This window comes from Anoplopoma fimbria, chromosome 2 (genome assembly GCF_027596085.1).
Source record: "Anoplopoma fimbria isolate UVic2021 breed Golden Eagle Sablefish chromosome 2, Afim_UVic_2022, whole genome shotgun sequence".
NCBI classification, from domain to species: domain Eukaryota; kingdom Metazoa; phylum Chordata; class Actinopteri; order Perciformes; family Anoplopomatidae; genus Anoplopoma; species Anoplopoma fimbria.
The window spans coordinates 14,191,088-14,215,958 of record NC_072450.1 but is presented as its reverse complement, the minus strand read 5'-3'; the positions used below and the strand labels follow the sequence as shown (position 1 = coordinate 14,215,958).

The following is a 24,871-nucleotide window of genomic DNA, read 5'->3' as shown; positions in this document are numbered from 1 at the left end:
AGTGCCTGGGTTGTGGTGGTTTGTGAAAAAAAAAATGTTTTTTTTGTTACCAAGAGATGGCACTCTGTTCCCTTCGTATCTGGTATTCCTCCCCACATTTCCTTCATTACAGTATTTATTACACATTGAAATAGGAACCTGTATAGTTCAGTATATTTAGGCAATGCAGATTAATAAAAATGTAAATCTTCAAACCTTCAACTTTTTAATAAATAAAAAAAACTACATATTATTTTTACTTATACATGTGCCATACATTTCATCCATAAACTGCTGCATGAAAAAGTTAACTGTGGTAGAGATCTGCTTTGACCGACCTGTGGTAAGGAGCCAGCCCACGCAGAGTGGTGTGTCGGCCCGAGAAGTCTCCGTCCTCTGGAGTGAACACAATGCTGGTGATTCTGAGTTGGACTGGATCTCTTTGGTACACAGTGTAACTCTCAATGTCTCCATTAGGACGGGCTGGAGTACTCCAACCTACTCTCAACTGGAAACACAAACAGCATAAAACATTTAGAGACCTTTGTGATGTCAAGATTCAGCATTTAATTATTTGGACTGAATATATGGTAGATAGATGGGTGACTCACCTGGCTTGGTCCCAGAGGCGTCAGTGTGGGAAGACCGACACCGGAAGGAGCTGACGGGTGAGTCTTTGCTGTGGCTGCTGTGCTGCTCACTGCCCCTTTGCTGTTGTTGGCCCTGACAACGTAGCTGTATTCTACACTTGGCAACAGTGTGAAGTCGTGGTAATGGGTCTCAGCGCCGACATAGATCACCTCACCATCTCTGCGGAGTTCATAACCCTTTATAATGCCATTAGGGTGCACCGGTGGTCTCCAGCTCACCTCCACTGACTCTGGACCAGTGACCTTCAAGGGAAAGGTCAAAGTTCACATCAAACAGAGCTACAAGTAGTATTACAAATTTAAAAACTCAACAGATCTCACCAAATAATAATATTAATAAAAGAGTTATCAAAGAAAATTGGTTTTTCAAAGTTTTGCAAGAGACTAAGTGCTACTGACTTGAAATTCTCTTTGTTGAGTGGTGAAATTTCAAAGCAAGTCCATTTTGCTTTCCAGCCTACTTCTGGATTGAAATCTATAGATTTAGGTATTGCACACCTAGTAACAGAGGTTTCACTGGAAGTCTAAGATAAACAAACACACCTTGAGAGTCGGGGCGAGCAGGCCAATGGGAGGAGCCTCCTCAGTCTCTATGGACATTGTGGCGCTGGCCGTGCAGCCACCGTTGGTACAAGCCAAAAGGACCAGATGATATGACGTGTGTGGCCGCAGATCTGACAACACTGTATTTAGTTCTCTCCCACGATATTTTTCTTCATTGTTCAATTTCAGCACATATTCAGTCACCTCTCCATTCTGTGTCAGTGGTTTACTCCAGGAAACGTTTATACTATTGGATGTGATGCTGTCCGCAGTGGGAGCTTCCACTGTGGCAGGTGGAGCCTCTAGAGTTGTGATGTTTGTATGAGAGCTGGTGATGCATCCCTCAGATGTGCAGGCTATGATTGAGTAGCTGCAAAAAAGAATAATATCAAAAATATTAATTAGCTTGAGGTTATTTGGAATCCCGACAAAGAAGCATTCAGGTTAGTTAACCTGAGAAAACACAATGGTATGAGTAAAGACAAGCATTACCTATACGTTGAAAACGGCAGGAGGTCTTCGTCGGTGTAGCTGACGACAGTAGGGTCAAAACTAAATGAGAAACTGACGTTGTTTCTCTGAACTCTGTAGGACTGAAGAATCCCGTTGGGCTCCAAAGGAGGGGTCCAGGACACCAACACCTCACTGGGCCGACCTTGGAGGTGACTCACCGTTGGGGGAGCTAGACCACGAGGAGGGGCCTGTCTGGTTGTCACAGTTACCCAGGGGCTCAGGGTGTGTCCAGCGGGGTTGTGAGTCCGGACACTGAATTGGTACTGTGTCCAGGGACGCAGACCAGTCACTGTATACGAGACGGAGTCAGCATGTTGTTGGGATGATTCTCTGTACAGCACCTTTTGGGGATGATAAAGGTTAATGAGTTGTACGGTAGGAACACTATTCTTATTTGATGACTCCCATTTTCATGGATAGATTCGGCATATTAGTATTCAATCAATGACAAATGGTCAAACCGACCATGAACTTTAAAGTCAATTCCAATAACTTAATAGATGTGTCCTTAGTTTCACCAACCTTTCCCCTTTCAATATCCTCTTCATTAGTTCTTTCTCTCCCACTTCCTCCAGACTTCTCCCAATTAAGAAATACTCTTCAATTGGACCATTGGGCTGGGAGGGAGGGCCCCAGGTAAGTGCCACACGGTCTGGGCCAATGAAGAGAGACCTGGGAGGGGGCTGGAAAGCAGGTGGAGCTGCTGCTGTGGTGACATGCTGGGGTGGGGTGCGTGTGCAGCCTGCCGAGGTGCAAGCTTCAAGTATCAAAGAATACGCGGTCCATGGCTCCAAACGACGAAACAGGAAGTTGCGCAATAGTCCGCTGAATTCCAGGTTCCCCTCACTGTACAAGTTGTACATCTGGAAAGACGTAGATATAAAGCAGGCAAAAGGAAAGAAAAGCATGCAGTGCAGTTGGAGAGGAGGAGAGAAAGAGAAGACGTATTGTAGGTGGGTTAACGGAGGACATATTTGGCAGAGTGGACGGGTGAAGAAGACAAGCAGGTGAGAAGAACAAAGAAAGAAAATGTCGTACTCTAAGTATGTGGTAATGGTGCAAGTCTATTTCTGTGCACATAGTATGTCCATGTATATGTATTCAATGTACCGTGATGATTCCATTTGGAGTACTTGGCTGAATCCAGATAAGCAGTAACGCCCTGCCCTGCTCCCTCTGCTCCACTGTGAAGTTAGCCAGGCCAGCCGGAGAAGCCTCCAGGGTCCTAATGGAAACCCATGGACTGGACACACTACCTGAAAGGTTGCAAAACATCAATGCTCAATGGAGGACCTCATTGGTTAGTGGCGATATCATCTACTCCTGATATTTTTAAATGAGTTACTGATCATAATCAACCCACCTGCCTCGTTCACAGCTTCCACTCGTAGACTATACTGGCTGTACGGTTCAAGACCATAGACGGTTGCTTCTTGGACTGAACCCTAAGAGTGACACCAAGGTATGATAAATGGAGAGATGGAATGAGTATGAGTGCAGAAAAATAAGAAAAAGAAAAAATAGGAGAGATGGATTAGAGGTAGTTGTAGGGAGGAGGTATGGGAGAGAAAAGAGGGAAACAAAGGAATGATTGGGCAAGAGTTAAAAGGAGAATGAAAAAAAGAGCGGAGAAGGAAACAGCAAAGTGTTTAGTAGCATGTCATAGCGAGAGAAGAGAACGAGTTAGTTACACAAACAGATCCTGCATGAATAAAAAACAGTGCATTACTCATTAAAAGGGGGAATGAAAAGGAACACTGAAACAATGGCGAGCTAAGATGACATGACATGGGATTTGTGATATCAACATTTTTACGTACAGGCTCTGCCATGGTAAAGTAAGTAGACACCAGAGAAGTGGCACAGACATAGAGAGACTGGCAGGCAGACGGCCGTCCCTTATGGGTAAATTCAAAGCTTCCAGATTGAGTGTTTATGTCACACATGCACCCTTTCATATCACAAACACACACACACACACACACACACACACACACACACACACACACACACACACACACACACACACACACACACACACACACACACACACACACACACACACACACACACACACAAAACACCCACAGAGACGCAGGCGGAGTGAGCCTGCCAGTAGCTTTAGGCAGTGGGACCCAGCCCAACACCCTGGCAGACACAGGGGCAGTGTGTTTGTGTGTGTGTGTGTGTGTGTGTGTGTGTGTGTGTGTGTGTGTGTGTGTGTGTGTGTGATACAGAGGGAACACCATTTACTAATTGATAAGAGACACACTGTTGTTTCAAAAGGCCCTGGCGTGCGATGACATGGTAGTCAGGGAGCACTAGGCTCCAGGACTGCCTGTTTGTTTATGACTGTGAGCTTTAAAGCTGCTATGAGAGTGATGTTTCTGTATGTGTGTGTGTGTGTGTGTGTGTGTGTGTGTGTGTGTGTGTGTGTGTGTGTGTGTGTGTGTGTGTGTGTGTGTGAGGAAATATTTCTGTGATTGCACAACATAGGAGGCTGTATTTTTTTCATGTGTTGAGTCTGCATTTTTTTTTTCTGTTCAGGATTGTATGCTTTCAGTTAAGCAAGCATATGTAAAGAGATTAACTGGTAACCCACTTCAATGCAGCAGCAAGAGGATCAAAAAAGCTCCAATTCAAGCTGAATCAAATGAAAACCCTGACAAATCACCGTAGCCTGGCACCAAGGATGAACTGTCTGAACAACAACCAGAATGCATGTATTCACTGTTTTCATGTCTGGGAGCCAACGTGTTTTTCATCCATAGTAAAATAGGATTAATAAGCCCCTAGACACCTAGACACGAGCTAAATCCTCCTGCAAATCACAGCACTTCTCAGCAGAGAGAGAGAGAGAGAGAGAGAGAGAGAGAGAGAGAGAGAGAGAGGGGACACAAAGAGAGAGACACAGTGTGGAGATAGATAGAAAGAGAACGAGGCGGTGGAAGTGAGAAATAAAGGGCCAAAAGAAAAATAAATCGTAATGAAATGAAGTATACATAAGTAAGGCGATGTACGACAGACAATGAGAAAAGAGGGATGTAAAAGAGAAAGAGGTGAGTGAGTTAATAACTGATGAGGGAAATAAAAAAAGGAGAGACAGAAGGAGGGGGGAGTGTGAGAAAGAGTACGACAGAGAGAGATTGAGTGAATTGGTTAAAAAAAAAAATGGAGTAAAGCTACAGTGGGAGAGAAAAAAAAGATAGATGTGGCAAAAGGGAGAGACAGATTAAGTGAGCGAGAATGAGAGATCTCTCTACCTTAAAAGCCAGTGAAATATGTGAGGCATGTGGCCTATAAAGCGGTTAACATATGCACATTGTCAATAGCAGCATCTGGTGCTGGCAGCTTTTATAGGAGCATGGAGACTCTGCTACACGCCTCTAGATGGCAATACATTCAAACACTTTATCACTGAAACACACCACATTAACGGCCTCCTAACACTCACTCAACACACACACACACACACACACACACACACACACACACACACACACACACACACACACACACACACACACACACACACACACACACACACACACACACACTCAACAATCAAGCGCTATGAAATTCAACACCTCAGCCTGTTAAGTGCACACAAACACACACATACAGATCCGCAGAAAGGCAGTAATCAAACGGTGCAACACTAAAACACACTCCTGTTACATTAAATTAACAGCTCCCTCTATAACTATTTCTCTCTCATACATACACATGTGCAGAGACACACACACAAAACACTTTCACAGTCTCTCATAAGGCACATGCTAAGGAATATTTAGCCAAACACATCCACACATAACTAAAAAAAAAATGGCATAAATAAGGTCAATTTAATATCCATTTATCCACTGCTGTGAAGGTAAACAGGAGTATAGAAAATAGAAAATACAGTTGGAATAGAATTTCCCAACTTTATATTTGTACGGTTTCTGTTATGTATAATATCACATTTGTACTTTATGTATACGAGCAACTGACCTTGATGTGTGCAATATTAAACAGTCATAGCTATTAAATGGCCTTTTTGGATGTTTCAGCACCGATTGTGGGGATAAAGCTATATTGCAATTTTTGGTATTTATGATTTCACTGTAATAAATTGACCTGGTTCTAGTGAAGGATTTTACATTTCTGCTGCGGCATCAGCAAAATGATAGCTGTAATGATTGACCAAGACTGTAGCAGCAAAAACTGCTTTTGATAAATGGTTATGTTTCTGTTTCTGAAAAAAAAAGACCATGAAAAGACCACATGAATAGCTACAATGTAAAATATGAAAGCGAAAGGTTCTCGTCAGCCTAAATTCAGTGAACATGTGTGTGGATGATCAAAGTCACTAGTTAATCATGCCAAATGCAAAAGAACAGAGAGGGAGCAAGGAGTCAAGAGAGAGAGATGAGGGAGGGTTCAGAGAGATTTGCACGGATGTAAAGGAAAGAAAATGTAAACAAGAGACAGAGACAATGATGGTGAACGAAGAGAAGAGACAGGAAGAGGTGTCACTAATTTATACATTAAAGAGCCCTCAGATCTCACATGGTTCAACACAACTTAGCATTGAGGGCAAGCAATTTATTCAATCTTTTATTTCCTCATTCTGTCTTCTCTTTGGTGTGTGAGCTGAGCTAAAGCAGGGGTCCTCTGGACAGCGTGTGTGTGTGTGATTCTGCATGTGTAGCCTATGTAAAAGGGTCAGTGTGCATGTGTTCTCCTCGTGCACATATACCGCTATCTGTGTTTATTTTTGTGCATTTGCATGTATCCTAACAAGCCAACATCTGCATGCATCTTTTTTTTGTACCTGTGTGTCCCTAGCAAGTGCACAGCTGTGTGTGTGTGTGTGTGTGTGTGTGTGTGTGTGTGTGTGTGTGTGTGTGTGTGTGTGTGTGTGTGTGTGTGTGTGTGTGTGATATTCAGGTGGAGAGGCATGGTGCGGCCGGGGGGACAGTGTGTGATACTAATTAAGAATAACCATGTGTATTTGTCAAAAGAATTATGCTGATTATCTCACAAAGGCCCCAGCACAGGGCCCCGCAGAGAGACAGAGACAGAGAGACGGACCAACATTAGCATATGGCTACACACACGCATGCACATACACACACATGCTCTCTCTCTGTCTCTCTCTCTCTCTGTCTGTCTCTCACACACAGACGCACATGTAAAAGTAAAGTCAGTGCCTAAGAACATACATGAAAGAACCGTGCCTAATGATAGGTGATTTGGGTCCACTTGGGCTGCCTTTCGGGATGTTTCTCTTCACAGGCCTTCTCAGGCCTCTCTGCTCAGTCATATTAAGTCCTGTAGAGATAATAAAGCACCCTGCTTTTTCACCTTTTTTTATGAACCTCAGTTATTTCAGTGTGTGGTCAAACACGCCATGATCAGAAAAGCTCAAATTCAAGTCAATTCAGCTCAATTCAATTCAGTTCAGTTCTTTAGTCCAGTCTATTAGCACAAGCTGTGCTCTGACCAGCCCTGTGAGAGCAGTAATTGTTTTCGGAGGTTTCTGAGGTGAGCCAGTACACCACACGCTGCTCTCTTGCGCCCCATGCCAAGCTCTCAAGCCAAGTTTGTGTGTGTGTGTGTGTACGTATTTATGTGTGCATGCCTAATTCAATGCTGCTGGAACAACTGCCCTGTGTTTGTTTGCAAATGCCCTGCGTGGGTGTCCCTGCTAGTCAGTGTGCGTTATACAAACCCTGACACACACACACACAGACGATCGTGCAACATGTACACACACACATACAGCAGCACTCTCACAGACACACATTAGGCATGTGCCATTAGGCATGTGTTTTGTCTGTGGCCAGCACAGACATAGAGAGGGACTGCAGGGGTCTGGAACAGGCAAGCCCACTTCACACCGACAGCCATGATTGGCTTTGGCGGCTTTAGACCCCAGGAACAGCATATTTGGTGTGTGGATATGCATATGTATGTGTGCGTGTGTGTGTGTGTGTGTGTGTGTGATGTGACTTAAGGCCAGTGGACACATTCTGACGAGTAATGGAGCAGTGTGCTTAAAATCCTAATATATATCTCCCGAAATTGAAATGAACATGTGTTTGTCTATGCATGCAATTTTATCTAAGATTTGTTTTATTCATCTATTTTTTTTTACCAGTGCTGCTTCTTTTAATTTATGATTGGTAAAATGATATATCTTTTTTTGTATAAGCAGTTTCCAGACAAGGGCTGTAAAAAAAAAAAAGCAAATTGTGAACACAATGCCACATAAATCCTTTTCTGCTATTTTGGTGTCAAGTCAACCTAAGTTGAACTGAAGTCACATTTATGGCAATGAAGATTTTTAAGTCAACTGCTTTGACTGGTCACATCATGGAGGCCAATATGTACTGCATAAACCCACAAGTTTACATGTTTGAAAGAGAAACACAAAAAAGAGAAAAACACAACACCTAATCGATAAACATAATGCAAACTGCCAAATATAAAAACAAGGACTGCTTTCAGGTCCAGGTTGTGAGGATGACAGCCTCTCCAGACTACAGTCAAAAGTACAGCCCACTTCCAAAACAAACACTTGAGAAGGATTCAGTTACAAATTTTCTCTCTCACACACACACACACACACGCACACGCACACGCACACCCCTTCCTCCAGAGTTAAATGTATTCAGCCATCATAAAAATACAAAACTACTTTTTTCCTCTTTTCTCTTATAAGCACTCCCACTCAGCATTCCTCTAAAGTGATGACCATCACATCGCAGTTGCTGCACTAAACACCCATTAACACAAGTGGAGAGCACTACACTGGATGGTGTGGCCTCTTCAGAGACAGACACACAATAACACACAACCTGTCATTACTGAGAGGAAGAGTGAGAGAGAGAAAGAGAGAGAGCGAGAAAGCACACTGAGAGAGGGAGGAAGAGGAAGTAGGAGAATATAAACTCAAAAAAAAATCACTTGAAAGAGGGAGACAGACGAAGAGGGACTGGAGGGGGGTAAAGATGGATGAGAATAACATAAAAACTGTAATTTGTGACAGAGGTAGAGAAACCCCAAATGGAAATTTAGCGACGGAGGGAGAACTGAGCAGAAGGAGGAGTTGTGAAGAAGATGAGGAGACGGAGAGAAGGATTGCAATGAGGAGGAGAGGGAGTGTTGCAGCCTGATTATTTGGCTGTTTATGCAGAATGCTAAGAGCCCTCCAATCAGAGTTGGAGACCTCGAACTAAGGGGTCTGATAGGGCGAGGGCCCGACGAACTCTGCATCCAAGTCTCCTTATTCTCTCATCTGATCTTTCCTTACTCTCTTCACCTGTCATCTCCCCTCTCAACCTCCTCATCCCTCGGTGCACTCAACTCTGCATTGCTCTCCCGTCTCGACTCCTTTGTCTCCCTCATTTGGTAAAGGGTGTCACTGAGAGCAAGAGAAAAGCCTCGACGTCCCTATTTCTTTGACCACCCTCCATCCTCAGCTCCGTCTCTTCGGTGGTTAAGCATCACAAAGAGGAAAAAGTGAAGGTAAGAGTTTGCAAAGCAACAAGTGAAGGAGTAAAGCTGTTGCCCAATCCTGTTTCCATAGCACAACACGACTTGTTTTATTTAGAGATTTAACCTGGCTCGAACATGTCAGTCTAATTGATATACATTCTGTAAAGTTCTGTTACCTGAATATTTTTTTTGTTAAAGCTATTAACGCTTTTTTGTCCAAATCTAATCATTCAACGCACCTGCAGACCATTCATGTGTAAGCACACACCACATATTCTGATAACATGTCCATACTTTTATACGTCTCCCAACTGCGCATGTCTAAATACACACATTCTTACTGTGCAGGTAACACACAAACACACACACACACACACATAATGAAACCTCATGTTGGCGTTGAGACACAGTTCGCCGGCTGGCCCTCGCTGTCCCGCACTCTCTGACGGGCTCTTAATGGTAAACTAACAGATTGTAAACATGCTGCTAGCTCTATCTCTCTCTCTCTCCACTCCCTATTTCTCTCCACCTCCTTCTCTCTATCCATCTCTCTTCTCTACCTACTCTCCTCTTTCCTCACCTCTTTCTCTTACCTCTTACTCCTGTTTACTTCATGCTTCCTCCTCCACTCCAATCCCTTCTTCCCTTTTCCTCCCTCTCTCTCTCTCCCTCTCTTTTCCTGGGGTATTTTTTAAACAATGTGTCCTTCATGTACGGTTGGTTACGGGGTGTACAGAAGGACATCATTAGCGCTGGTGGTTAAGCTGTAATTTACACCATTACCGAGGTAGGGGCCATTTTTATTGCCTAGTAAATTTCAGCTCTGAAATATTTAGACCATATGGCTCAATTTGTGTAATAACCTTAATTTCCAAGCACCCTTCAGCTCCCTTCAGCGCCGGCTGTTGTTGGCGGATGGTGGAGTGGTGTGTGTACACATTCGTATGTGCGTGCACGGTTTGGGGTTGGAGCACGCGTACACACATATTCACACACAGAAACATGGACATGGCAAAAATGTTAACGCATACTCTGCACATAACCTCTTACACACACATTACACACTCTCTCTTCAACACACTCACACTGATTCATTCATTCACACACATTTCAACATACGCGTGCACACACACACACACACACACACACACACACACACACACACACACACACACACACACACACACACACACACACACACACACACACACACACACACACACACACACACACACACACACACACACACGTATGTATGCATGGCGGTAGCAGATTAATAGGGTGTCAGCTTGTGTTTGGGTGAGGGAGCGTCAGGCGTCGGCCAGATGGTTCTCAGGGATGATGACTGTCAGGGGTCCTGCTCTGATCAATGGGATGTATTAATACAGCACACGCGCACACATTGTTGCACAGACACACACAAACAAAAATATGTTAAGCATGCACACAGGCACACATGCAGCCATATTCAGACATATGTATCCACATAGAGTAACACACACACACACACACACACACACACACACACAAATGTATGCACGAGGTCTAACTTCACCAGTGATCCCAAGGGCCACAGTGTAACATCTGGAAGAGCCAAGGGAGGGAGGAAAGGACAGAAGAGTAAAAGAGGAGAAGGAGGGAGGTGGTAGGCAGGGAAATAAAGGAGGCAGGAGTATTTAAAAAGTGAATCGAGGGAGTGAAGAGCAGCTACTGATGCAAGAGAGGAGAGAAAAGTGAGTGGAGGAGAGAAAGGAGGTGCAAAGCGTGTAAGGGAAAGGAAATGAGATTGAGGAGGGTTTAAGGTGAAAGGGGTAAAAGAAGGTTGTAGAAATGATGAGAGAAGAGTGCAGATGGAAAATGGGAGCTGAGGAAATTAAGGGTTGGGTAGAAGAAGATGCAGGTAGAGGAATGGGAGGGTGCAGAGGAAAACAGGACAGAGACCAAAGAAGGAAGGGATTGAGGAGGGAGAAAATGAGAGAACAGGCAGAAATATGTGGAAGATCTGCAAGGGAGTGAAGAAAAAAAAGGAAAAAAGAAAGAAAGCGTGAAAGATGGAAGAGAGGAGAGGACTTCTGGGAGGCATGGGGTGAGGGCAGGTGCATGAAACAAAGGTGGATGTTTAGCTGCCCAGTGAAGCCCTTGGCCATAACTTGGTGAGAGCAAAATGATTCTGATCCCTAGATGGGAACTGCAAACAGTGCAGGAAAAAAAGAGCTAGAAGGAGGGATGGAAGGAGGTGAGAGAAAGAAGAAAAGGAGTAAAGAGCGAACACCAAGAGATAGAAAATAATGAAGAGAATTATAAAGCAAGGGACGCAAGACAAGGAACTTGACAGAGTTGTGTCAGTGACTAACATGTCTGTCAGAAAGGTGTAAAGCACGGAAAGTAAATTTGTGTGAGACTGTGTGTGCGCCGGGCAGCGCGTAGGGGTCTAGTGAGGCAGGCCGCCTGCGCTTCGTACCCTCATTCAGTCCGATTGCCATGACGACCCCATTAATCAGCCAAGCTGGCACCGAGCAGGGTTCCCAGCCCAGCCGGAGATCAATACACACACAAATACACACATACCAAATGGACACAGACACATACACACAAACAATACATCCCCAAATAAAGAAGGCACTTCTTCACTTATTCTGAAAAAAATTATATTTTCCGTTTACGTCCATATGCACGATAAGAAAGAATATACTGTAGGACTTATTATTTTTATACATAATGTTTTAATCAATGTTTTCAAAATGCCCCTTTCCCTGCCTCCAAGATTATAGAACCCCTTTAACTGATTGCTTGTTTATCTTTTAAACCTCAAATTAACTCACCTTTTTATCAAAAATCATTTTCAGCACAAAGTCAAGACACAGAAACCTAAGAGGCTTGTCCTTTTCAAGTTTGCTCAGAACTTTGTTTCTTTGTGTATTCCTAAACAACGGCGCGCATGTGGTGAAGGAAGGCACCTGCGTGACAAATGACCGCCACCAAAATAAGTCTGTGCCATGTCAATGAGCCTCGCACACATACACAAACTCACACACGCACACACACAAACACAGAGTGTTCCATATCAATGAGAAGGTGAAAGGTCTCCATTTACATCTTGTATTAATTATGAGTGACAAGCCAAAGGTCACCGAGGGAGAAGAGGCCACTCGTATGGACAGAATATAGATCTATGCTTCTACCTCTTCTCCCTCCTTTCCCTATCTATCACTCTGTCTCGCCCCCTCGTGTTCCTTCACTTGTCTTTTCATCCCCCCCTCCATGCTCTCTTTTGGTCTCATTCACTCTTGTTCCATCTTTTATCTCTTTGCTTTCTCTATTATCTGTATTGTTTCTTTGTTCAACCAATCTATCTCTCATGTCATTTGCTTTTGCCCATTTCTCTCAAGTGTGTGAATATTGATGTGTTTATCTCCATATCCTCTTTTTTCAGTGTCTTAATCTTCTTATTCTATCTCTTTCAAGTTTTTGTTTCTTACTTTCAGTGCACACATACACACACACATACAGGTGTGTTGTGGTGCACAGAGAGGATGATCGCCACTGTTGGCGAATATCCCATTGCAGCTTTGAATGAATTTAGCCTTATTGAGCTGCCAACACATATTTAGACTAGATGACATATGTAAACAGTTGTATGTATGCATGTACAGTATGTACATGAGTCTGCATGTGCATGTGCTTGTGTCTTTAGATTCTCTAAAGACACAAGGGGCTCGCATATTGTTATTTCCTGTTTTGGAAAATCAGACATGGCACATTCTTGTGGGTAGGGCCCTGGAGAATAGCAGGCCATGGGCATTGTGTGTGTGTGTGTGTGTGTGTGTGTGTGTGTGTGTGTGTGTGTGTGTGTGTGTGTGTGTGTGTGTTAGTGTGTGTCTTCAAAAATGACAATAGACACACACATACAAACACACACAGTCATATATACTGTATATTATATTTATCGACCATATACTTCGTAATCAAAGAAGAAACTGTCCTCACAGATACATGCATCCATGCTACCGTTATCAAGCATTCACTGTGTGTGTGTGTTCATCTATGTGTATGTGTGCATTTACCTCCAAAGTGAGAGCAGTAACAACTGTTGAGTTGAGCGTTGGGTCCTGTTGGTGCTTCTTGTAAACCAGTCTATAATGGGAAATGACACCGTTGGGCTGTCCTGGTTCACTCCATTTCAGATGAATTGAGTATGCGCCTGTCAAAGAGCACAGCATGTGGGACTGTTACAGTGATTCACACAAGAACATTTCAACCAAAACAGTTATCATGTGAATTGGTGAACTCACCGGTGGGTGTGACAGTGGGAGAGGCCATATCCTGTGGTTCTGCCTGTGAGGTCTGAGCTAAAGCCCATTGGCTCAGAACTGAGCCTTTGGAGTTGTGGGAGCGAACCCTGTACTGCAGGTAGCTGAAGGGTCGTAGGGCAGGGCTTGCGTCGTAAAATTCAAGCGGCCCACTGGACCAGATAAAAACCAGCAGCTCCTCCTCTGTTCCTACTGGACGCCTATAACAGAATAAATACTTGAATCAGCCATTCATGAAAACATCTTCAGTATAGTTTTGTATACTCTTTATATATATAAATAATTTACTTAAAGTAATGTTTAATTAAGTTATATAGTACTATTCATCATCTTTTGGAAGCTTTGGCTACCAAAATACTGCTCTAATTTTCAAAGTAAAATATACATTTCTTTTTGAACCTGTACTGAAAGTATATCAACATTTTTCAATTTTGTGTATTTGCAATATATAAAAAATACACAATTTGGCTTACAATCAAGAAAATAGGTATTTTTAAGTATGCCATCTAAAAGCATTTTAGTATACTTTAGTGCACTGAAAATAAGCACACCTAGTTTGTGTGGAATTGAAATAAAAAATGTAACATCACGTCTCAAACATCATGTGTAAGTAAGTCCCTGGCTGATGCAAGCACCCTGATGTCTTGGTAAGCCTCTTTGTCTGTGATTATGTGGGGTTTCAGGTGTGAATGTGAGAGAGAGATTTTCCTGTTTTATCCAAGTCCCTGTCTGCCTGAGTCTGATCATTCCAGGTGTGTCAGTGTGCGTGCGTGTGTGTATGTGTGTGTGTGTGTGTGTGTGTGTGTGCACACCGCTATGCTAATGTGTGTTTCCTGAGGACTTAAAGGGCTTAGTCTGGTCTGACCCTGCATACAGATCACACAGTCTTTGGTCAACAAGCAGACCACGACCTTCAGCATGCATTAATACGTACACGCAGATGCACACGCACAGACTCAAAGTACGTAGATTGGTAAGCAGACATTTGCTTGAAGATATATCACGAAAACGTCTATGTTTTTTTGTATGTAAAGGTAAATATATATGTTATATGTATGCACAGAGTCTGTGATTAATGTTCATTAACTGTGGTTCATCAGTGTTGGTGTGATAGACTGAGTTATGTGAGCAAATTATTAGATTGTATGAATAAATTAGAATTAAAAAACAGCTTTTTGTATCGTGTAGGTGTTTTATGTCTGCTTTTCTAAACTTCATCATCCACTTCTTCATCATCAAAAAAGATTGATTCTCCAGACAGACATATGCAATTAAAACACATTGTATGTTCATTCTTCAGAAATGGCTGCTCAACTATGATTTTTGTGGGTAAAAAACCCAGGTTAATTAATCAAAAAAAAATAATACACAAAGCTAAAAGCTGGACCACAAATAAACTAATAGCTGAGTAGGTCTATAATGTGAACAGTACAAGTAATGTACATCTTAAAGTGTACAACTTCAGCACAGCAGCACAAATGAAACAGTTGAAAAAGTGGACGAAGGTAACAATTCAAGTTTTGTGCAAAAAACAGAAATTCATAAATAATTTCTTTAGTCTTTTTTAATAACAGCTATGGTCACACATGAGTCAGATGGATACTTCAAAGGGATATAATGCACAATGCCACAAGCTAATATTATTTCAAAATTGAGGTTGACCTAAAAAGATGATAATCATTGTCATGATACATCATACATCATTATCGTTATAATTGTTATGTCAGAGTCGTTACACCACTTCAAAAAGTCTTATGTAGGAGGTTAGGGTGGGTGGTTTGATATGCAAAGCATGTGACTTTGATACTGTCTCCAGGCAGTGATAGTGTCTTTTATCCTTGAAGGCAATCTTCCCTTTACCTCAACCAAGTAGTTATAGTTGCCATAACTTAAAAATAGTGCGGCAGATCAGAAAACTCTCAAGCGGTTGATGGAACGGTTATCAGAGTAACGGTGGAAGACAAGGGTGAACAAACTGCTTCCCTCTGGTTAACAGTCATGCAGTCTATGGGTTTAGGGCTTTTATTGTGGAAAGCTACGAACTGAAGGAGTGGATCTGGTATGTGCCTCTTTTGTCAAGGTTAAGAGGAGTAATAAAGTTTGCCATCTTGGTTCAGTGTTGTTATAGTTTTAAAAATGTCCGTTGCAAACATCGTCATTGGTTGATGCCATTATTAGTGGTGCAAAAGTTCAGTAAAATCAATCTTGATTCGACCCAAAAAAAAAAAAAAAAAAAGCTTTTTCACAGCATAATATTCCTGTTATTGGGGGATTTACTCATAAGGAAAACAACAGTTAAAAAAATGTGCAAATTAATCATTGAAAATAAAACCCCGGTGAGTAAAGGCCATCAGATCTCAACCCATTACATTCCTTTTGGTACAAAATGAAATGTGCCCACGGTGAAATTATTTAGGTCTGTCTGATGATTTATGAAGTATAGTATACCATTTGTGTATATATATATATATATATATACAGTATATGTGTGTATGTTACCTGTATATATAGTAAGATGTGATGAGTCCGTTGGGTTTTTGGGGAGGTGACCAGTAGATCTCAAGGACTCTGGCTCCAGCTGCCTTTACTGTGGGAGGAAGCAGACCTTCTGGGGCGGTCTCTAAAGTCCGAACATACAACCCCTCTCCTACACCACATCCACCTCCAGGGGGAAAAACAGGAACAAATTGTCACGGAACACACAAATGTCTTCAGTGCATTTGACAATAATACAGCTGACAATCTGCCTAAAAACTTCTGTAGTTTTCATTTCAGAATCTATCCTCGAACCACATCACAGTGAGCCTCTGAACTTTTACGGCTGATTCCATTGTCTGGTTTAAAACAAGGAAACAACAACTTACCACAAACAAAAAAATGGAAAACACAAAATCTTATTTATTTATAGTCAATCCGTTTACTTACACAGCTCTGTTGAGGTGTTTAGCAACCTTTAATGGCCACTGAAGATAAATTAGCTTTAACCAACTTCAAACTTTGAATATTACTGGTTTCCTCACTTTGTAAATTGATGCACATGTCAGTGGGCCTATTTAAGTTTGTGTAAAACAGAACTCATTCATTTCCACAATTTAACAGTGTATGAGGCTTTCTTTTATTTCTACAACTCTGTTATTTATGGCGTAAAGCTAATCGATTTATTATGGGTAGTAAATATTTTAAACGGAAATTAGTATAATCAAATACTTACCAATTTGACAGGCCTGCACTCTGATATGGTAGATGGTGAATGGCTCTAGACCTGTCACAGTGAGGTGCCGATCTTGGCCAACAGGACGCATTATGGCTCTGTCACTTCCTGGATTTAACAGGATGTTGTAGTTTACAGGCTGGCTGCGGTTAATCTCAGCTGTGGAAAAGGAGAAAGACACACGGGATATGATTATCTTTAGTTAGTTGTCTTTAGTTTGGTATAAATACATTTATACCAAAACAAAAGCGCAGGATGGATGATGTGAAAAGTGTGCTACAACTTTTAGCTATCTCACGTTATTAGGTAGAAGTTGTAGAAAATGCTTTACTTTTGTATTGCCACCAAATCATCGACAGTCCACAGGTACAGATCAGTGAAGGTTTTTTACAATTAAACGACTAAATTTACTACATACTCAAGGACTGCATTGTATAGAGTATAGAAGATCATTTAAGTCTGTATTCAAATGGTTGGATAGTAATAAACGTAAGAAAAGAAGTAACTATGTGTACAATATATGATTTTCTACAAGCATACCCACATACTCGCTCATACTTTTGTCTTAGAACAGATCTCGCCTTCTCAATCCTGGCACCTTGGTCTCACAACCAGACAAAAACACACAAATGTATACATACAGAAACACCCACACAGATACACACACGCACCTAGACTTTGTTAATATTCTCACCAGAGGTTTTTCCATAATTCAGGCCAACTGTATTGTGATGGGTTATTCAACATTCATGAACTCTGGATATCTCGAGAACGAACTGATTACCAGACAAATGAAAGACTTCAATTATTCACCCCCTGACTCACATATGCACACACACACACACACACACACACACACACACACACACACACACACACACACACACACACACACACACACACACACACACACACACACACACACACCTCTGACATGCACACACACTCATGCAGAACACACACACACATACGCACACACAGGTCATAATGCATCTCTCATTGATCAGTATGTTGCTCTGCCATAGATGTTTAATCGTCACTGTGATATTTAAGTTCTATTATTTACAACCAATCAGCTGCTTTGCCCTCTCCTATTTTAAACACATGATGCCCACAATTACAAATGCACACTTACATACAACAAAAAGCATGCACACATAAAGTGGTCTCTCCCACATACTACACACACACACACAAAGGCAGACACAAACACCGTGATGGAAGAATTGATCCGAGAGTAAATGTCTTTTTAATAGCCATACGTCAGTGCTTTGGCAGTCAATGTATGCATATGAAGACACATGTGCATGTATGTACACACCAACAGTCATACTGTCAGAGAGTCTGGCACACACACAAAGACATTCAAACACACACACACACACACACACACACACACACACACACACACACACAAGTCGAAAACACTCCAGACTCTGGGCTCAGGGAGTTAACCAAGCGTGAGAACCCAGCCGATATTTCCTCACCTTTAAAATCAACCCGTAATGACAATAGAATAGGCCTGCCTATGGAAATGCCTCCACAGTGACATGCACACACACAAATGCACACACACACACAAATACACATGTATAAAGATGCATGCATAAACACAGACACAAATATTCAGAAACAAAAGACACACACACACCCACACACAAAACAAAGTGAAGTGTCTTTGCTAGTTGGCCCTATAAGCGGTTTCTGAGATAGGAAACCAGCCTAATGAGAGAGTAATAGTCAATGATAGATGGGTTAGGGCAGACAATCACTGCCCCATAAGCATGAAACTCAGCTGTGAGTGCATGCTCTTGTAAACCTGTGTATGTGTGTGTCCAGGTCTTGAGAGGCCAGAAGGTGAATAGAAAACTACTCTGGGGTTTTGTTTCAGTCTGACCCCTCTCTCTGTCTCCTCATATCACAGGAAAAAAGCCATTCACAGGAAAAAATTGTGAGTATCATATTTTTTTTCTGCCTTGTAGAGATAAATCCAATAAATGTGACAAACATTGTTTTAATGTTGGTTAGCGTTATTTACACTATTGGGAAATCACTTTCTGTTAACCTTTATTTCTGGGAAATAACTGGGGTAAGAAACTGAATGTATCATTTCACCTCTCTTCCCAGTTGCTGTGAGAATTAAATAATTCTACTTTTATTTGGATAAGCTTGTGCTGCCGTGTGACAAATGCATTTTTAGGGATCTATAAATTAGAAGGTTAACCCAAATGGAGTCATCCCCTCTGAAAAAAGATTTAAATTTCTTACAAACACTGGATGAGCCCCTCTGGCTCTCTGGGATCACTTCTCAGTGACCACAAAATTACCCACAATGCCACCATTAAGCCGTGGTAAAGTGGGTTTGTGCATGCATTAACAAAATAGGTCAGTGGTTTGACTGGTAAATGGTGCATCTAAACACAAACAGAGTTGAGAAGTGGAAGGAGCCACTGGTTCTTGAAATGTTTTTCCCAAATGTAAATTTACATTTAAGAGTTTTTGTTTAATGGTATCGTCAATGCTCCTCAACAGTCCCCAGGGTAATTGAACGATACTAAAGGATGACCAGTTTTAATTTGATCAACTTTGTCTAAATGTTTGAATCTCATGTAATGTATGCATTTTAAAATGTGACACAGCTGCGTACACAAATCATCTTTGACTTCTAAAATTATTTCTGGAGAGATACACATGTGATTAAGCGCTGCTACAGAATACCTCAGTTTATTTAAATCTTAATTAACAAACATACACAAGTTAGATCTATCATCGGAAACCAAAACACAGTGTCTAATCTGTGATGTCATTATGATTCGAACGAAATACTCTCTACTAAAAAAATATTTACATTCATCCATCCATCCAGACTCACCAGGAGTGGCCCAGGCAAGAGAGATGGAATGGGGGCCCGACACTGTCACATTGTGGGGGGGTTGGATCCCAGTGGGGCACGAGACTGGTGTTTGTATAACATATTCGTCACTCACACCTGTCCCACCCTCTGTGGTGGCCTCCAGCTCGTACACATACCTGGAGAGTTGGCGAGGTAAAGAGGTGTTACAGGTGTCTTAACATAGCACATTAACTGAAATATTTAAATTTCTACTATTCCAGCCAGCAACATGAAGCAGGACAGCATCAGGTCTGAATGTAAAAGGGACTCTCAAACTAAAAGCATTTCAGACCAGTATTCTACATCGTTTGGTTCATTCTTCTATGGTTTGTGAATTTGCATACACTCAGTAATGCTGTGTGTTGTGCTGGAGAAAGAAATGTAGAACCACATCTAACTCAGCTAAGCTGCGCATTATACTTTTTAGGGAAGGTCAGTCCAGCTGTGCAAACACCGTTGTTTCATTGATCAGGAAATCAGTTTTTTTTTATGCAGAGTTATTATGTATCTGGAAGTGTTTCATCAGTGTTGTTGAAGATTATTGCAACAGGATTGTTGGGATTGGTAAACAGGAAAAACTGAAAAATTGTATGTGAAATATGTATTTAGAAAACGGGGTAGAAATTTAAAATTGAATTAAGTGCAAAACACTTTGAGTCCCCAGCCTTGCATGAGCACAGTGGGGAATGTATTCTGTCACTTGTAGAATTAAGTATCAATATTGTTATATAGAGTTTGAGTCATCACGTCCATTTTTGCATGGACGAATAGCAATTGTGAAAAAAAACAGCCAAAACTGTTTTCAAGTGTATTCAGAGATTTAAAAAAATGAACTTCAAAAAATGACCCATAAGCATATTAACCACCCGCCCATCTGTTTCAAAGGTGAGAAAAAAGTAGGAACTTAAAAAGATTATCCTAGCAAAACTTTTTCACATGTTCTTAATAATAAACACAGGGAAAAATAATCTAGATCATCCTAAGAAAAGGGTAAACATTACACAAGATTTTTTTTCTCACTTGTTTCTCAGGACTTTTGTACTTTATATCTGTGATGAAATGGTAAATTAAAACAACGTCTGGAAAAACTCACAGAATCCATGGGCTCTTGCAACCTGGGCTCACAAAAAGATTAAAACGTATGTGTATTGTGTGCACATGTTTGTGTGTATAAACTCATACGGTGACTACACTTGAGGTGCATTTCCCCTCTCTCTCTCTCTCTCTGAGTCCTCCATATCTCTCTCTCTCTCTCCCTCTCTCTCTCTCTCATCAGTCTAGCAGCCTCTCCCGTACCATTCTCTACCTAGCCTATGACATCATAAGACAGATTTCCCTTTTAAGAGCGTGTGGCTGACCGGTGCTAAAGCCTACATTAGCTGTGTAAGTGGGCCACCATTTAACATTAAAAGCCTTTAATTTGCTATAAAGTTCAGCACACATGCATTAATAGGCGGTGGTGTTGGGTTATTGTTCCTGTGCAGAGTGTTTTAAACAGGAGGCCATTAGCACCAGGAAAAGGTATTAAAACTGCTCATATGTTACTTTCATAGACACACACACGCACAGGAAAACATAAATAAATACCCCTCACTGAGACACACCAGCTGTGGAGAGGAGAGACAGAAAGAGACAGAAATCCTGAGAGGAAGAGAGCGAAGCGGAGCCTGAGTGTGATGGAGAGGGAGACTTGTATCATGGCATAAGGTTTCAGTGGGAGAATAAATTTAAACACTTCATCACTGGAAGATATTTACTTAAATGTAAACACCGCCTTGGGATATCAAAAGTAAAATGGTGTGTGTGTGTGTGTGGTAGGTAATCGGTGAGAGGGGCATTTGCATCTGTTTGGTTGTGGATGTGAGTGTGTGTGTGTCCTGCGGGTCCAGCCAGAGGGAATAGGTTAATTCTCTCGTCATCTTAGACACTTCCTGGGCTGCCGAAGCAAAGTGACAGCTAATCAACATTGTCATAAATAATCAATGGCCACTTTGAGCAGTCTCACGCACAGACACGGGCACACACAGACAGGGATGCATGGGTATACACACAATAAGACCGCCTGGATAATGGGGCCGGTGCTCCCTGTGTAATTCTTGGCGCAGGGCTAAATTGGGAAAAGAAGGGAAGGAGGAAGGGAATGAGGTGAGAGGGAAAGGATGGGAGGGTGAGAGGGGAAGAGAAGTGAATAGGAAGCGAGACAAGTGATGAGAAGCGAAGGGTCGGGACGGGAATGCCTTCTGGCGGACTACCTGGAATTAGGGAAAATTAAACGTCACACACACATACAGTCCTATCTTTTTCCTTCTTTCCTTTCTCTTTCTCCTTCACACACACACACAGAGGAGATTGGAGTACTGCAGGGTGTTATCCAAAGAATTCTATTTGGGGAAAGGAGGAATAGTCTCTGGAGAGAGAAGGCCAAGGAGAAAAAAGGGGGGGACAGGAGAGAGGGAAAAGGGGGGTATCATTTTACACTCTCATAATTAAAACAGAAAATCCATCTTAGAAAAAAGACACGGATTAATAAAGGTTAAATGAAAATAAACAGATAAATAAAATCTCCGCTCCACTGCTGTCTGTAAGCAAAAGCAAATCTGATTTGTGTTTTAATGTGTGTGCGTGCGGTGATGTTTGCATCTGTCATGGGCATGTCAAATATTTGCTCATTAAATGACACAAACAGACATATACAGAGTGCAGTCCTGAGAGATAGACATGGATTGGACGATAGGAGAGAAAACGTAGGGTGACCCCAATATAAACACACATACACTCAAATGGGAAAACATTGGAATTAAAGGGATGATTAATTTTGAAGCTACAAGTGAAGTGTTTATGCATGTCTGACTTCTGCATGTGTGCACACACTTAATACATTTACATTCATGTGTGTGTGTAATGTGAAGTGTGTGAGTGATCCCTCTCTCTACCTGCGGTTTGGCAGGAGTCCAGTGTCAGTATAATTCTGGTCACGGTGGTCTCCAGTAAAAATAGTGTGACCGTCTCTGTTCAGTCTGTACTGGGAGATGTGTCCATTAGGCTGGGCTGGCTGATCCCAGTACAGCTCCACCGCAGATGTGTTTGTTATGAGATGTCTGGGGCTTGACCATACACCTAAGAAGGAAAGAGAGAGAGAAGACATGAAAGTTTCCCACATTAACTGCCACTTATCATTGATATGTAGTCCTTTTTCTTTATTTCAAACAAACTGAAACCAAAGTGCATCACCTCATGTTCTCAAACAGGACCTTTCCTGAAAAAGAATTCTGTTATCAAAGTGAACGACAGCAAATCAAAAAGCTTGCTTTTTAATTAACCGAGGACAGGGTGAATCACTATCTTGTTTACTGGAAACTGAGAATAGCTATTAGTATGAGAATGCATGTCATCAATTTATTGAGGCATGACTGAATTATTGCATTGACGCAGAAGACGGCAAAGTTTAGTCATGAGATCATAATGAAACCGGAAGAAGAAAAGAGCATAGTTCAGGCAGACAAGATGTGGTTCTAATGTGAAATTTAATTATTTTAAATCAAAAGGAACAAAAATGGTCTAAAACTTGTTTTTCTTTTACTAATATATCAACAGAAACATGTAGCAGATATGTTAATGTGAATCACACAGGTTAATGCATTTTAAATTATATTGAATTATGTAGTGGTATTAAGACGCAGGGATAAGTGTGGGGGTGGTGTGAAAGAGGCGCTTAAAAAAAGAAATATATCATTAATTTTATATAAAAAATAAAAAAGGGGTTTAGGAAGAAAGACAAAATTTGGATAACAAGGGGTTGAAAATGTGCACCAAAGTATATAATGAGATATTTAAATAGAAAAGAAACAGCAAAAATATTAGGAGGAGAAACAAGATGTCAAAGAAGACGAGTGTTGAAGATGGAAAAAAGGAAAACAGATGTTAAAGGAAAAGATCAAGGGAGACAAGAGAGAAGGAGAGGCGGTGAAGAGGAAGAGACAAAAGAAAACACCCAAAAATTTGAAGTGGATGAAGAGAGGATAAAATCCTTCTGATTGAAGTTCTTTAATAAATAAACATCCACGACGGCATTTTAGCCAGACAACAAAATGAGGCTTCGTTCTACTAGAGTCAACGGGGAGGAAGGAGAGAGAGAAAGAAAGAGACAGAAAGGTGAAGGGTAGAGAGATATCGTATAGGGAGACCAAGGAAGGAGGAATGAGGCGAAGGATTCATAAAAAGAAAGAGGGGCGGAGAGGAAAAAGAGAAGAATTATCTGAAAGATGAAGTAAGGAAGACTGAGACAAAGGTACATGTTGTAGAAAGTATCCACAAAATGCAAGAGATATTGTTGAATTTCAGTATTTATCAAACTGAAAATACCTTAGTTATGATATGGTTCAATTAAAACAAGCCTTCATAATAATAATAATAATAATAATAATAATACAGGTAGAGGAAATGTTTAAGACCTGTGGAATCGCATTGACCACTTCATTTTTACATAAATTATCATGGAAGATTTAAAGGTTTAACAGGATTTCCAGGGAATTCATGTGTGTGTGTGTGTGTGTGTGTGTGTGTGTGTGTGTGTGTGTGTGTGTGTGTGTGTGTGTGTGTGTGTGTGTGTATACCAGCAGGGGAGGCTTGCATCGTGCGTCCTGTGGAAGGTAAGCTGGTTCCACATCCAACAGCTGTGCAGGCCACCAGCACATAACTGTAGTCTGTGTACGGCTGCAAACCTGTAGCACACAGACATTTATACATTTATGATAAAAAAGATTACAAAGGATAAATCTCATACTTATTATCACACGAAGGATGGAAAAGCACACACATACTTAACTAGATTATTATTTTTTTTACAATAAACTGCAGATTAGTTTTTCAAAACTGTTAAAGGGGATAAAGAAGAAAGACAAACAACAAAAAGAAAACTAGGCAAAATAAGTAAAAGAGAGAGAGAGGAACGCTCGCCCAGCCCGTATCACAAGCTCTCTTCCGAGCCGCTTTCTCTCTCCCTCTCTATCCATTTCCCTCTCCCTCCCTCCGTTCTTTCCACACTCTCTCAACGGATGGATCCATATCTGTCGGTGTTAAATTATGCATGCCATAACTCAATAATGAAACAACGTAAAGATGGGCAGCCGCGGAACTGACATGGGATAGGACCGGCCCAACGCTGTAATGTCATCAGCTTTTGATCTATGATAATTATGATACCTAGGTATGCGTTTAGGCTACAGCGTCCAGACATGATTTATTTATAGGCACCCGCTATGCAGTCTTAAAGAAATCACATAGCGCT

At 41.5% G+C, this 24,871-nt stretch overlaps 1 protein-coding gene across 1 annotated transcript in view; it reads right to left on the bottom strand.

Moving 5' to 3' along the window:
- The window catches only part of ush2a (Usher syndrome 2A (autosomal recessive, mild)), a 190,074-nt gene that overhangs the window by 11,762 nt on the left and 153,441 nt on the right, over window positions 1-24,871 (bottom strand). Inside the window, 15 exon segments of the mRNA XM_054614583.1 lie at window positions 318-487; window positions 591-872; window positions 1,173-1,542; window positions 1,665-2,026; window positions 2,208-2,242; window positions 2,245-2,548; window positions 2,796-2,941; window positions 3,049-3,130; window positions 13,235-13,371; window positions 13,463-13,680; window positions 15,980-16,142; window positions 16,692-16,850; window positions 19,564-19,721; window positions 22,518-22,701; window positions 24,198-24,305. Coding sequence (XP_054470558.1) covers window positions 318-487; window positions 591-872; window positions 1,173-1,542; window positions 1,665-2,026; window positions 2,208-2,242; window positions 2,245-2,548; window positions 2,796-2,941; window positions 3,049-3,130; window positions 13,235-13,371; window positions 13,463-13,680; window positions 15,980-16,142; window positions 16,692-16,850; window positions 19,564-19,721; window positions 22,518-22,701; window positions 24,198-24,305 — 2,878 coding nt within the window.